General features: G+C 66.5%; 6 protein-coding genes across 6 annotated transcripts; 5 read left to right on the forward strand and 1 right to left on the reverse strand.

The window, feature by feature from the left end:
• Window positions 1-500: 500 nt before the first annotated feature.
• Window positions 501-1,851, forward strand: COLE_05658 (uncharacterized protein; the record flags this gene model as incomplete). The annotated part of the gene is made up of 2 exons (XM_018423561.2): window positions 501-656; window positions 868-1,851. 2 exons carry the CDS (start codon window positions 501-503, stop codon window positions 1,849-1,851), a joined length of 1,140 nt encoding a protein of 379 aa, XP_018277876.1.
• Window positions 1,852-2,525: 674 nt separating this feature from the next.
• Window positions 2,526-5,716, forward strand: COLE_05659 (uncharacterized protein; the record flags this gene model as incomplete). The annotated part of the gene is made up of 4 exons (XM_018423562.2): window positions 2,526-3,416; window positions 3,449-3,644; window positions 3,680-5,202; window positions 5,282-5,716. The coding sequence occupies 4 exons, from the start codon at window positions 2,526-2,528 to the stop codon at window positions 5,714-5,716; spliced, it is 3,045 nt and encodes a 1,014-aa protein (XP_018277877.1).
• A 21-nt stretch (window positions 5,717-5,737) lies between these two features.
• Window positions 5,738-8,044, reverse strand: COLE_05660 (uncharacterized protein; the record flags this gene model as incomplete). The annotated part of the gene is made up of 1 exon (XM_018426762.2): window positions 5,738-8,044. One exon carries the CDS (start codon window positions 8,042-8,044, stop codon window positions 5,738-5,740), a length of 2,307 nt encoding a protein of 768 aa, XP_018277878.2.
• A 621-nt stretch (window positions 8,045-8,665) lies between these two features.
• On the forward strand, window positions 8,666-9,025 carry COLE_05661 (uncharacterized protein; the record flags this gene model as incomplete). Its single annotated transcript, XM_018423563.2, has 2 exons — window positions 8,666-8,778; window positions 8,815-9,025. The coding sequence occupies 2 exons, from the start codon at window positions 8,666-8,668 to the stop codon at window positions 9,023-9,025; spliced, it is 324 nt and encodes a 107-aa protein (XP_018277879.1).
• A 322-nt stretch (window positions 9,026-9,347) lies between these two features.
• On the forward strand, window positions 9,348-10,383 carry COLE_05662 (uncharacterized protein; the record flags this gene model as incomplete). The annotated part of the gene is made up of 3 exons (XM_018423564.2): window positions 9,348-9,603; window positions 9,700-9,870; window positions 9,911-10,383. 3 exons carry the CDS (start codon window positions 9,348-9,350, stop codon window positions 10,381-10,383), a joined length of 900 nt encoding a protein of 299 aa, XP_018277880.1.
• Window positions 10,384-10,993: 610 nt separating this feature from the next.
• On the forward strand, window positions 10,994-12,803 carry COLE_05663 (uncharacterized protein; the record flags this gene model as incomplete). The annotated part of the gene is made up of 2 exons (XM_018419409.2): window positions 10,994-11,815; window positions 11,847-12,803. 2 exons carry the CDS (start codon window positions 10,994-10,996, stop codon window positions 12,801-12,803), a joined length of 1,779 nt encoding a protein of 592 aa, XP_018277882.1.
• Window positions 12,804-13,948: the final 1,145 nt, after the last annotated feature.

Genomic DNA, 13,948 nt, shown 5'->3' on the forward strand with positions numbered 1-13,948 from the left:
CCCACGTGGCAGGGTGGCGACTGAAAGTGACGAGGGTGACGCGGTCAAAAACTGTGCAAACTGTTGGCGTCTCTTGGCGATAAGACTGCGCATACAGCCCTCTGCACTCTCCACAGCACAGCACAGAAAAAGCAACAGAGAACTCGTAGCTGTTCAGTCATTTATTAGTCAGAGACCTCTGTCGATGCATGCATCATGCAGCGGCGCAGTCTGCAGCGAGTGGCAAACCGCAGGCTCTGCCGTCACGGTGACGTATTAGTAGGAATAAAAGGGGAATACCCCACAATCCCCGCATTGCAAGCGATCTCGGTGGCCGCAGTCGAATTCTTTGTCTCGACGTCGCCTTTCTTTCAATCACCTCCATCTCTCTCCATCGCTGTCTCCGTCCAAGCCATCACTGATCCCACTCTCATTCTTCCAGTCTCCTCTTCGTCCTCGTCCGCCTCCTCCGCCACTCCTTGGTCCGCGAACGCCCCGCCACTATCCCCCCCTTCTTCAAGATGAGCGGGATAGACATCTTTCCAACCGGCACGGGCTCACCTCCTCCCCCCTCAGCTCCTTCACAATCTGTGGGGGCCACCATCTTCCCCTCGCCAACAGCGCCATATCGGGACCGCGGTCCAGGCGCATCCACAAATGGCGTATACTACCTTGTTGTGAGTGTGGCCCAGGCCGCGTCCTCAGTCCTCAGCGTAGAGGAGGCGGTTGTGGCGTCCGTTCAGCGCCAAGGAGTGGCGCACTGTGATAGATACACCCTGCTGTGCTCGTCGCAACGCCCGGCCGACGGCATGCCCACACGACACCCTCGCTCTTGACTTTGCCACCACCCGCGCAATGACTCTGCACTCAATACTAACACTGTCGCAGTTTCTCGGCGTGCTTCTCGCCCTCATTCTTCTCGCGGCAGCGCTTACGCTGCGGAGCTATCGGATGCGCGCGCGCTACCGCACGCAAACGCAACTGGCGATCGCCCGCGGCGACGCCCCCACAGGCTGGTGGGGCGACGACATGTGGGGCGTCCCCTGGGCTGGCCCGGCGCGGCCCCCGCGCCGCGAACGCCGCTGGATGCCGATCCCCGTGCTTTTCGACGCGGTGCCCGTGCCCGCGCCCGAGCCCAAGTTCGTGAGCGAGAAGGGCAAGGCGGTGGAAACGGATCTGTGGGACGATATCCAGCCGTTGACGATCCACTCGCTTCTCCCGCCCGACCCCGAGCCCGAGCCAGAACCCCAGCCGGCCCCCGATAGCGTGCGCCTCCGCCCCCCCGGCGCAGGCTTCACGAACTTCAGACGCCGGATGGGTCTCGACGCCGCCCTCCCCGACCCGCCACCACCGACGCCGCGCGCGCCCGAAATGTCCCGTCCGCTCGCGGACGCCGAGCCCCTCCGCGTCGCCGTCATCGTGCAGATGCCCACGGAGTGGGAGTGTGACGCTTCCTCGGCGCTCAGCGACGACGACGAAATCGGCTGGCGGCCGGGCATGGAGATCGGGGTGTGGGAGGGCGTCGTGGAGGGCTCAGGCGGCGTCTCAAGCGGCGTGGACACCTCCGAAATAGAGCCCACGCACACGTTCTCGCAGGAGTTCGCCCCGCCCCCCGGCCCCCCGCCTCTTTCGGTCCACCCCAACCCGTATGTCCCGTACCAGCGTCGCACGTTGTCCGTCGACACGAGCGACGCAGGGAGCGGGAGCACGCTGTGGACGCCGGCCAAGCCGGGCTTCTCGCCTGCCAAACCCTCGTTCTCGCCCTCCAAACCCGGGTTCTCGTCCACCCAGCTCGAGGCCACGCCAGAGGTCCCCTCCACATCGACGTCGGCGGCGACGTCGCGCCCTCCCCCTCCGCCCTCTTCTGGCTAAACACGTCCATACCCACCCATAGACTTTCTTGTACGCGCTGAGTTGCAGCCCTATGTTTGTAATGTATTTGGTTCCGCGCCTCCACTCTCCTCCATCCCTCCGTCCCAACCCCATCCACTCCATCTCCATCTCCATCTCCATCTCCATCTCCTCCGCCTCCGCCTCGCCCTCCTCTCCCCCTCGGCATCTCATGCCCCCCATACACCTCGGCACAGTCACGCTCAGCCCCCTCACCCCCCTCCCCGCGTCAGAATGGCAGGCCACCACCCCGGCCTTCCTCTCCACTCCCTGGGCCGAGGACAGCGCCGCCGCGGCCGCGGCACTCGTCGCCTGTCTCCCGATCACGGAGATGGTGCATTGCGTGCGCGACCGCGTGTGTGTGCGCGTCAGCATTGAGCCGGGGCGGGGAGGGGGTGGGCGGGCTGCGCGGCTGAAGGCGTTGTTTGGCGTGTTGGAGCGCGGGTGGAAGGGCGGTGGGGGAGGCGTTATGGCGCCGATGGTGAGTGGGAGAGGGAGAGAGGGGTGAGGGGGTGGTGAGTGGAGAAGGAGAGAGAGACAGAAGGAGAGAAGCAGAGAAGGAGAGCAGGTGGGAGATGGAGTTGGAGAAGATGTGGGAATTCTGACAAGAGCGCAAAACGACTCGCTCACGCCAGCCACAAGACATCGGAACAGGCATGCAGGCGCTCTACGCGCTCATCGAGAACCCGCCCGAGCCCTCATTCGGCCCCCCACAATTCATCTGCGACGAGGAGGTCTTTGAAGGCCTGCGCACATACTCCAACCCCCCCGGCGTGATAACCGCTCTGCACGCATACCAGATCCGCTCCGTCGCGCGCATGCTCCAGATGGAGACGGAGCCCGGCACCATGCCCGATCCCTCGTACAGCCGCTGCACCTCGGCGACCGGCGAGCCCTACTTCGTCAACCTGAGCAGCATGGAGATTACGCGCTCGCCCGCGCAGTTCGCGCTCAGCCGCGGCGGCATCCTCTGCGAACAGATGGGCGTGGGCAAAACGCTCATCTGCCTCGCCCTCGTGCTCGTCTCACTCAACCAACACACATCGCTCCCAGAGGGTATGGACGTGACGCAGGTGCTGAGCGACGACGAGCTGCGCACATACTCGACCGCGACCATGGCGACGATGCGCACCGCCATTGGGCTGGGCGAGGACGCCGCGCTCGCCGGCCCCCCGTGGACCGACGCCCAGCTCACCGGCACGCCGCGCCTGCAGACGCTGTGTGCGGACATCGTCGCGAAAATGTATCCGCGCGCATCACGCGTCGACGGCCTCTCCGCAAACTGCAGGCGCCTCCTCGACCGTCCGCTGTTCTACTACCGCTTTCCGGATCCTGTGCGGCGGCCGCGCAGCGCCAAGCTCGTGCGCCACGTCCCGCCGCAGCGCATGTTCGTCGCCACCTCCACGCTCGTCGTCGTGCCTCCCATCCTTGTCAAGCAGTGGCTCGGCGAGGTCGAGAAGCATCTCGTGCCGGGTGCTCTGCGGGTTTTGGTGGTCGAGGACAACAAAGAGGATCTGCCGCCGATCCACACCCTCATGGCGTACGATGTGAGCGGGCAGCGAGAGCGCGCTGACGAAAGATCATTCTCATGAGCTTGGACCGGTTCCGGAGAGAAGGACAGCGCGAGGATGGAGAGCCTCCGAGGACACCGCTCCTCTCCGCGCGATGGAAGCGGATTATCCTTGACGAGGGCAATAACGCCGCCAATGTTAAGAGTGATGCCGTGCTCCTCGCTACCCAGCTTTCCATCGAGCGCAGGTGGATCGTCAGCGGCAGTACGTGGTGCCTGTAGGCCAGTGGCTGACCCCAGCACCGACGCTCTATCTCAAGCAAGGAACAGAGTCGGTGGCAGAGACCCTGCTCCAGTCCGAGGGCATGCAGCGCGTCGACTCGGCCGCCGAGTCCCGAGCCTCAACCCCGCTAGAGCCGACACATATCACCACCAAAAAGGGCAGGAGCCGGCCGAAGCTCCACTCCCCTGTGCCGGGACAATGGAGCAAGGCTGACGAGAGCGATCTCGAGCGCCTGGGCCACATGCTGAGCGGCTTCCTTGCCTCGGAGATCTTCAACATCGCCGACTTTAGGAAATGGGTTAAGAAGCCCCTCCGGGCCAAAGACGGGCCGGGGTACGGCGCGATCGAGCGTGTCCGCCAACTCATGTCGGCGGTCATGGTCAAGCACCGCCCCGGAGTGATCGACAGCGAAGTGCCGCTCCCGAAAAGCACGATGGCGGTGGAGCCGCTGCACCTCTCGCACTGGCAGCGCCTCACGTACAATGCGCTGATGGGGCTCGTCGCCGCCAACGTGTACACCTCGGAGGGCCAGGACCCCGACTATCTTCTACACTCGAAGAACCTCGACTCGCTGCACCAAGTCATCATCAACTTCCATCTCGCCATGACCTGGTTCACGTCCACCGACATGGACCTCGAAGGCGCGATGCGCCGTACATCCGAACACCTGGCGAAGAAGCGCCACAAGATGGCGCCGGAGCGCATCGCCGCGATCGAGACGGCGATCGCGCATATCCGCGAAGCGGCCGAGACGCCCGGCTGGCGCGAGTGGATGGACAACGGCGCGGCGTCGCTGCCTTTCCGCGTGCTGGCGCTGCCGCTGCCCGTCGCCGAGTCGTGGTCTGAAGCGCCGGACCACGAGCCCTTCCTCGTCGACGCACATAGCCTGATCCAGCTGCGCAAGCTGAACACGCGCGGGGCGGAGGCGAACGCACTGTCGCAAAGTGGGTGGGACGAGCGCGCGAAGAAGCCGCGCGCACAGGCGTTTCTCGCGTCGATGGCCAAGGCCGAGAAGCAGTGGCGGGTGGGCGATCCGGAGCCCGCTTCGCGCCCCCGCAAACACGGCGCCGCAGACAAGCCGAACGCGCCGCGCGTGGCGCGCAACCGCGCCTTCCGGGACACGGTGGATGTCAACTTGGACCTCGCGGCGCGGAATGCCACGGCCGCCGCCGCGGACGCGGCGGACCGCCCCCGCCCTCTGCCCGCGACGATCAGCACGCTCTCCGTCTCGAACAAGATCAACTGGGTCGTGCGCGCCGTGCTCTCGGCGCCGCGCGACCAGTTCCTCATCTTCGCAACGTGGGAGGAGTCGGCGCATCTCAGCGAGGCGTTCGCGCTCGCCCGCGTCCGCAGCGTGTATGCCGGCGTCAAAGTCGACCGGGGGGCGCGCGTGCGCGCCCTCGCCGAGTTCCAAGCTGGCGCGCACGTGTGTATCCTCGACCTCAAGCTGGGTAGTCGCGGGCTGGATTTGACCGTGGCGAACCGCATGGTTTTCCTCGGGCCTGTGTGGAACCCGGACGTGCAGGCGCAGGCGGTCAAGGTGAGCAGTGCAGTGGCCAACGCACAGCGCAGGCCGAGACACGGGACAGTAGCCAAGCGGCTATGAACGCTCACACCAGCGCATCCACCGTATCGGCCAAACACGCCCGACGCGCATAGACATCCTCGTGACGCAGGGCACGTTCGAGGAGGACATTGTGCGGCGCGAAGCCGCGCGCCGCTCCACCGAAGACGAGCAGCGCTACTCGCGCATGCTGGTCGAGCAGCCGCGCTTCGTGCACGCCGAAAGCACGGACGAGTACGACTTTCCCGTCTCCTTCGTGCCGCCCGGCACGGCGAGTGTCGCTGAGGAGGCGGCGTATGCCGCGCTCCTCGCGGACTTTGCGCGGAGACACGCAGACGCCGACGCGCCCTCGCCGACGGAGCCCAGCGCCGTCTCCACCGCCATCGTCACCCCCGTAGCTGCGGAGATCGAGCCCCCCGGGACGGGGACGAAACGTCCGTCCACCGCCAATGACAAGCCTCGCAAACGCGCCCGCTTTGCGGATATTTAATCTGTACATGCATGTTGTATATCACTCCAGCTGCACGCCGAGGCGCCGCGCCGCAGTCTCCAACATCGTCTCGAGAAGGACGTGGCTCGACGGCTCGAGGCGGCGCACAAGCCGCCCGACCGCGTGCGCGTGCGCCGCGAAGACGTCGCGCGCCTCGGCGCGGGATACCCCCGAAATAAATGTGCCGGCGGCATCCACGACGCCCTCCTCGCCCGTAACCCGCAGCGCGGAGCAGAGGACACCGAAGCCCTCCTCCCACCGCCGCAACGCCGCCGCGCGGAGCAGCAGCGCCGCGGCCGTAGGCGGGATGACGGCGTCGACCACCCCTTCGCCCTCGCTCTCTCCCTCGCCTTCTCCCTCTCCTTCGCCATCGAGGTCGACGCCGCGCAAGTGCGCGTCGTACGCGCATGCGGCGGCGAAGCGGCGCGCCGCGCCGCGCATGCGTCCCTGTCGCGCCTTACGCAGCGCCGCGATACACGCCTCCTCGACGGGTGTGAGGGGCAGCTTTGGGCCGGCGGCGACACGGCCGGTCTCGACGCCCGCCGCGCCGCCGGCCACGGCCAGCGCGCCCCAGTGTCCCGCCGCACAGCTGGCGGCGAGGACGACGGGCGCGCGCGGCGGCCGGAGGGCGTGTGCGCGCGCGATCTGCGCGAGGCGGTGCGCGAGCGAGGCGTGCGCGGCCGCGAGGTCGTCGACTGCGTCCTGCGCGGCGTCGACGCCGCGCCGCATCACCACGTCGGCGAGGAGGGCGGCGAGCGCCCCGTCCTCCTCGCTGCCGAGGAGGGCGTACGCGTGCAGCGCGACGCGCTCTTTGTCGAGCGCCGCGGACGCCAAGTAGTCGTGCACGAGGGTGCGCGCGGCCGCGGAGCGTTTCGCGCTTCGCGCGCCGCGCGTCAGCCCCCGCACCATTGCGAGCGTCGTGCACCCGTCCAGCTTGTTGTGTGCCCGCCAGGCGGCGTACATGCTTTGCGCGGGGCGGAGGAGGCGCGCGGCCGCCAGCGCGCGCAGCATGCCCGGCACGGCGGGGGCGGCGTGGCGCGCGCGCGAGAGGTCCTCGGCCAAACGACGCAGCGCGGCCTTCTCGGGCCGCGCGAGCGCCATGCGCAGAATCTCGCGCGGCGACGGCGGCGCCGCACGGTTCTCGGGAAGCGTCTTGTAGAACCGCAGCGCCGCCGTCGGCGGCACCGCCGCGTAGTACCAGTCGACACTGGGGAGAGGGGGGAATGCTTCGTCTTCGGCGAGCGCGAGGAGCGTGCGTCCCGCCCACGCGACGTCGGGGGCGCGTCGGCGCACCGTCGCCCCCCGTATCGCGGTGAGGACTAGCTCGAGCGCGGGGCCAGAAACGGCTGTGCGCGACATCGTCGTGACGAGGTCGTTGACGGCGTTGTAGGCGCGCTGGTCCAGGCCCCAGAAGAGCGCGCAGCGGACCACAGCGCTCTGGGCAAGAAGTGTGGCGGGCTCCGAATGGGAGGCGGAGGTGCGTCCCATCGCCGCGGGGAGCTTGCCTAGGGACACGGGGTAGTCCAGGAGCTTGAGGGCATGCTCTGCCCGCCCGTGTTTAGAGAGGTGCAGGAGGATGGCAAGGGCTGGCCAGCCGTCTTCCCGTGTCCATGACGCAGCGTGCGCGAGCTGGTAGTAGACATGGTCGAGAACGTCGAGATGGTCGTGTCCGGCGGCCATGAGAGCGCGAGCGATGACTGCCAAAGCCGTAGGGGTGAGAGGTGCAAGAGCGCGGCGCCGAAGAGATGGGATGATGGCGCGGTATGCCTGCACTATCAAGCCTTTGCGGAGGGCATCACCAGGATGTTCGGGATAGTGTGTTGCTTCGTCAAGGAGAATCGAGCGGAGTGCCGCCGGCGACGGCGCGCGGAGGAGAAGATCGGCCACGAGCTGGTTGTGTGCGCCATGGTTATCTCTCCGGAGAGAGGCGTAGACGTCGCCAATGCGTGGGAGAAGAGCCTGGAGATGGGCTCCGAATAGCGGGCTCTGCCGCAGTGCGCGATACGCTGCCGACGGCGAGAGGAGGGCACTGCCCGAGAGCGAGGCGAGGAGGTCGGCGTCGTCGGCGAAGGGCAGCTCTTCTTCCGGCTCGTGGCGGTGCGACCCGCGGTCTGCGTGCGGGTCCATCCCGAGAATGTCGAGAGTCACTTTAGAGCTCGACGGCACGGGACGCTCGGCGTGCGCGCGGCTCAGGAAGGGGAGGTTGTACGCCTCGTCGAGCACCCATTCGACGGGGGCGGCCGTCGGCCGGGAGAAGAGGGTGCGCGCCCCTCGACCGCCGGCGAGGCGCAGGAGTGTGCGCGGATGCAGTCTGGGTAAGCTGCACATTCTTCCCACAAGCTCACCTCGGCATGCGCGCGACAACAGCGTGAAGAGTGGAAGAAGAGTGTTGATGAGACGGCGTCGGAGACGATTGGGAAGACATTTGCCAGCCATATCTCAGGCACGCGACAAAGTGGAGGTCTCAACTTTTGCCACCAAACTCATCTTGATCCACAAATATCCTCTCCTCAATGGTGAGCATGCGAGGGGCAAGTACGACGAGCTGACCGCAGCCCCGTGCCGCGAAGACATCATCACGCCGGCACGAGTCCGCTGTCGCGCTGCCGAAGCGCGCCTTTGCGGCGCCCGCCGCGACCGAGGCTCTGTTGCCCGGCGCCAACCCGTTCGCGACAGTGTGTGAGGGTTTGGACGCGCTGATGCCAGATCTCCGATGCCGTCCCGCCGAAGCCCGCGAAGGGTGAGCCCGTGTTCTACGGCGCGATCGCGGCCGGCGCGGCTGCTCACCCATACTCCCGCTCGCATTTGCGGCGGGAGAAGCGCAAAGCCAAAGCGGCCGTTGCGCTCGGCGGCGGCCTGGGCTCTGTCGCGCTTGCGCTGGGCGAAGTTGCGGGCGACGAACCAGCACAGAAGGCGCCTGAGAAGGCCGCGAAAGGCAAAAAGGAGGTGATGGCGGAGCTGGCGCGGCGGCGCGAGGAAGAAGCGAGGCGGCGCGCAGAGGAGGGCAAGATTGGCGAGGGGTCGGGGCATGGGCTGAAGGAGAAGGCGCGGAGGAAGCAGATGTGAGTGCAGTGGGAGATGGTGTAGACTGACGGCAGTTCGAGTAATGCACAGCGCATCCCTGCTGTGATGGCGCACCCGGCGTTCAAGGCTAACCCTTGGGCTACGATTCGCGAGCACGCTGCCAACTCGCTTGCTGAGGCTGAAGCCGTCAAGGATGTCGCTGAGCGCAAGAAGGCCAAGGCGACGCAGCAGGAGCTGAACAAGGTCCGTGTGCCTGCCAGCCTACAGGGGATGGAGGTGGAGTAGGGCGGAATCGGCGACGGTGACGGCGTCGGGGAGGATGGGGGATGCAGCATAGACACATGTAATTGTACGACATGAAGCAGGCGATCAGGAGATGCAGGCGATGGACAAGCCTGCATCATGCAAACGAGGGGGAGGCTTCGTCTCCTCAACCCGCTCGCTCACCAGTCGAGGAGGGAGGAGGCATCTCCATTCAAGCGGCGTTCGAATCCCACGGCGTGCCGACTTTTTGCGCACGCCGGCGGGATCAAACCCCATGACGACGACAGTCACTCTCGGCGTCACTCGTCTCCATCACCCATCCACCTCCCCACATCCACCGACGATGAGGACACATCTCCTCCTCCTCCCCGCCGCCCTCGCTGCGACACAGGTCTACATGTTCCCCGCGCCCGCGGGCGCACATGCACCGACACTCAACGTCGCGCAGGCAAGCGCGGTCATGTCGCACCATCTCGGCGGCGACGTCTCGGCGCACGACACGCCCGAGGACGAGGGTGTGTGGGCACACCTGATGCGTCTTTGGGATGGCGGGGAGAAACGCGCACACGTCGTGATTCTCGAGGGCGGCGAGATGCAGGGTGAGTTGGGGTTGGCGCGTGCATACTCTCCCCGACGTGATCGAGGAGAACAGGTGGCGCTGCTCATGCGGAAGGTGGGACTCATGCTGACCCCAGACATTCTCCCTGCCTCCCTCTCCTCTCCCTCATTCTACCTCGCCGACGATGCCGAGTCCGTTCTTGAGCAGTTCAAGCCCGCTGCTGCAGAGGCGCTCGACACCGTCGCCCGCCTGCCCGTCGCCAAGTACGTCAAGGAGCTGCTCGGCGATCTCAACCTGGCAACTAGCAGTACGTCCCCACGGCCCAGACCCATCCCACTAACATACAGAGATCGGACAGGCGCTCACGCACGAGCTCGCTGCGCTCATCGCCCTCGCTGACCCGCTATGGCCATCGTGGTCGTCCACATCTGGCGGCTGGAACGCAGTGCGCATCCGCCTCGTCGAGGCAGCCCAGGACTCGGCGCTGTGGGAAATTGTCAGCCCCGCCGTCCAGAACGGCTTGAAGAGCGTGACGAAGCCCGACTCACCCCCTCTGCTTGTGATTGTCAAGGACACCAACACCCAGCCGCTATTCCACTACGCACGCCAGGTCGAGGCTGACGCACCCGCTGTCGAGGCTGCCAAGAACAAGACCAACTCTACCGGCACCGACTACTCTGCGCCATTCGTGCTCCTCACCGGCACCACGATCCTGCTGCTGTTCTTCGTGATTGGCGGCGTCGCGCTGCTGTTCAGCATCGGCGAGCAGTCGCTGCCGTCCACGCTCAACCTCAGCGTGGGGGGGCGGAAGCATGACTAGGCTATGAGACGTAACGTAATGCTACAACAGTAGATGCACAATGTTGCGGAGGCGGGGGGAGTTGGAAGGGTGGTGCGGAGCGGGGCGCTGGGCGGACAACCGCTACTCCTTCTCCTTGCGAAGCTCCTTGATGACAGCCTGGAATCAGCTCTGCCTCGCCGCCACGCACCGCGAGCGTGTCTGGGTTCGCGCCGTGCTCGATCATGCCGATGCAGATGGAAAGTGTCTGCTTGTCGAGGCCTGGGGTGAGTCGGCGTCGCGTCGCGCGGCGTGTGCTTGATACGACTCACCAGTCTGAAGCAGCAGAGAGAGGTCGTGCAGCGCTACGATCAGTGTTCGTGCCTCCACAAATACACACTGTCAATCGCCTCGCGCGCGTTCTGGATCTTATCGGCGGGCGCGGGGGGCATGGTGATGCTGGAGAATGAGATGCGAGCTGCAGTTCAAGTTGATGAAGTTGATGAGAGAGTGGACGGAGCCAAGTGTTTTGATGACGCGTGGCTTCTCGTTGGATGTCGAATTGCTCGAATTCTCGCCGCTGTCACCTCCTCTTGTCCCTCCCACACTCCGTCGCCGTCTCCGCTCGCCACCATCCCACCTCGAGCATGTCATGCTTGCAGCCCATGACATAGCAGCAGTCCTGCCCTACGCTTTCGCCGCCGCCATCGCACTCGTCGTCAGCCTCCTCGCAAAGCTGAACAGCATGGGCCTGTTTTCGGCGCCTCTCGCCCTCGCCTCCCCCTCCTCCCCCTCCTCCTCCTCCCGCCATGCACCCCGCCCCAAGCCCGCCCACGACCCCGGCGACCGCTACCCCGGCATGGTCAATCTCTCCGGCACGCTGTGCTACATGAACTCGGTGCTGCAGGCCTTCGCCTCCCTCCCGACCCTCACAGCGTACCTCGGCCGCGTCATCCGCGCCGCCGAGTCCGTCGACCTCCCCACGCCCGTCAGCGATGCGTTATACGACGTCCTCGCAGACCTGAACACGGGCCATGCGCGGCATCCCGCCGCGCTGCGGCCACACGTCCTCCTCGCCGCGCTCTCGCCGCTGCCCCAAATCCGCCGCCTGCTCGCCACACGCGAACAGCAGGACGCGCACGAGCTCTACGTCGTCCTGGCCGAAGCTGTGTCCGACGAAGCTGCGAAAGTAGCCAAGGAAGTCGCACGCGTCCGCGGCGGTCTCAGTGTCGCTCTCGAGCTCCGCCCCAACTCCCTCCCCGCCTCCGCCTCCACATCCCGCGCAACAACGCCATTACCAAGCGCCGCACCTTCCATCCCGCCCCGCCCATACCCGCCACCACGGCGCAACGACGCCCTCCTCGTGCCATGGGAAGGGCTGTTAGCGCGGCGGCGGATCTGCGCGCGGTGCGGCTACTCGGACGTGGTGCGCATGGACACGCTAGGCGGCATGGAGCTGTCCGTCCCGCGCTCCGTGAGTCCCCGCTCCGCCAAGCTGACTCCAGGGCCACGTGACGCTCGACGAATGCATATCCGAGTATCTCGCGCCGGAGCGCCTCTCCGACGTCACCTGCGACATGTGTACGACGCGCGCCACGGCCGCAAAGTACGCGGAGCGCGCGCAGCGCCTCGAGGGCAAGAAGAGCCGCGCGCACGCGGCCAAAGTCGCGGCGCGCTTGCGCGCCATGGTCGACGCCGGCGTGGTCGGCACCGAAGGCGGTGCGCCGAAGGATGTCAAGTGGGACGTCGTGCGCACCGACTGCGTGCGCGAGACGGCGGTGACGCGCGCGCCGGCGACGCTGCGCTTCCACTTCGTGCGCTCAGAGTACACGCCCTACGGCCAGCTGCTGAAGAAGACGGCGCGCGTCGCATATCCCCTCATGTTCGATCTCGGGCCGCACATGGCCCGCGGCGTGTGGGAGCCCAAGGCCGTGGTGGGCGGCGTGGCGGCTGCGCTCGCCGCCGGCGGCGGAGCTAGCTCGAGGGAAATTGGCGAGGCGCCGCGCGCGCTGTATCGTCTCCAATCGGCGATTCTGCACAAGGGATACGCGCATAGCTCGGGCCATTTCGTCGCGATCCGGCGCAAGCCGGGGGGCGCGGCCGGCGTGCCGGGCCGCGGGTGGCTGCGGATCTCGGATGCCGACGTGGACGAGGTCGGCACCGAGGAGCTGGCGGCGACGGCGGAGCAGGTCGTCATGCTATTCTACGAGCGCGTGGATTTGGGGCAAGGGTCCGAGAGGGCTGAGAGCTCGGAGCGCGAGAGCGATAGCGAGGAGCGGATGGAGCTCGCGCCGCTCAAGGCGAATGGAGGGGATGTGGACGACGTCGCGGACGCGGATGAGGACAGGGACGGCGCGCAGACACGGCCCGAGAGGTATCTCGACATGCCGTCGTTTGCGGGGCTGGGGACGCCGTTGGTCGGATTAGGGCCCATGAGTGTGGGCATCCACATGCGCAAGTAGGCATGCATGATCTTCACGGCATGATCTAGCTGGCTGGCTTGGCGTGGCACTCCCCAGTGCACACCAAGGAGGCGCCAAAGATATCCAACCAGGCCTCAGTCAATGGAGCAGAGTGCCACACTCGGCGCTGCTTCTGTGACTCTCTCGACTGATCTACAGAACGGCGATCGGCGATGTGATCAGCAACCTCCAGCCTCCGCAGAAACTTTTACATCCCTCTCGTGCTCAACTCACTCGTTTCACTTTCTTACCTCTGCATCGAGACCATCGGCAGTCGACTCCACGTTCTAACAGCCTAGGACTTCCTGCTCGTCCGGCGCTTCCTGCACCATGCTCGCAGTTCTTCTCCACACCCTCCTCCAGATCCTCCACGAGCTCCTCTTCCTCGTCCTCCTCTCCCTCCCCATCCTCCTCCTGCTCTCCGCCGAACGCCCACCTCCTCTAGATCTGGTGTATCTGGCGGAAGCCACCGCCACAACAGTGCGCGCCTGGGCGCGCCCAGCCCCGCGCCGCGCGCGACTCGACAGAGTGCGCCACGCACACATCATCGACGCAATCATGCGGCACAGCGACCCGGCGACGCTCCTCGTCTTCCGGTGCACATCCCGCCGCCTCCGCCTCGTCGCGAACACCCTCCTCGCCGCCCACGTAACCATTACGGACGCGGGGCTGTCCCCGCCCGCCCCCGGCCTCCCCTACGTGCCGCAGTACCCGGCGCTCGTGCCCGGCTGGCCGTCCAACCTGGCCCGCACCCGCGTCCTCGACATCCAATACGGCGCTGCATGGCACCCGCTACTGCGCGAAACCGCCGCGCTCCTCCCGCGCTTACCCGCGCTCTCGCTCGTGCGGATCCACAACTCCGTGCGCGACCTCGACTTCTCCCTCGCGCGCCGCGAGCGGCACTTGCACCCAAACCCCGCCGTCTACACCGTCCACTTCCACGACCTCGCATGCGACATGCGCCCCCTGCAGCGCGCCAGCATCCCGTACGGCGCCGGCGACGTCTTTGTGAATCTCCGCTACTCGCGTGTCCGCCCGCGCGCCCCGCAGGGCACGTACGACGGCGGTACCGGGCCCTCGGGGCATGCAGTCTATCTGTTCCTCACGCTCGCGGGCGCCGCGACCACCCCGCTCCCGCGCCTCAA

Source organism: Cutaneotrichosporon oleaginosum (genome assembly GCF_008065305.1).
Source record: "Cutaneotrichosporon oleaginosum strain ATCC 20508 chromosome Unknown ATCC20508_contig05, whole genome shotgun sequence".
Classification (NCBI taxonomy): Eukaryota; Fungi; Basidiomycota; class Tremellomycetes; order Trichosporonales; family Trichosporonaceae; genus Cutaneotrichosporon; species Cutaneotrichosporon oleaginosum.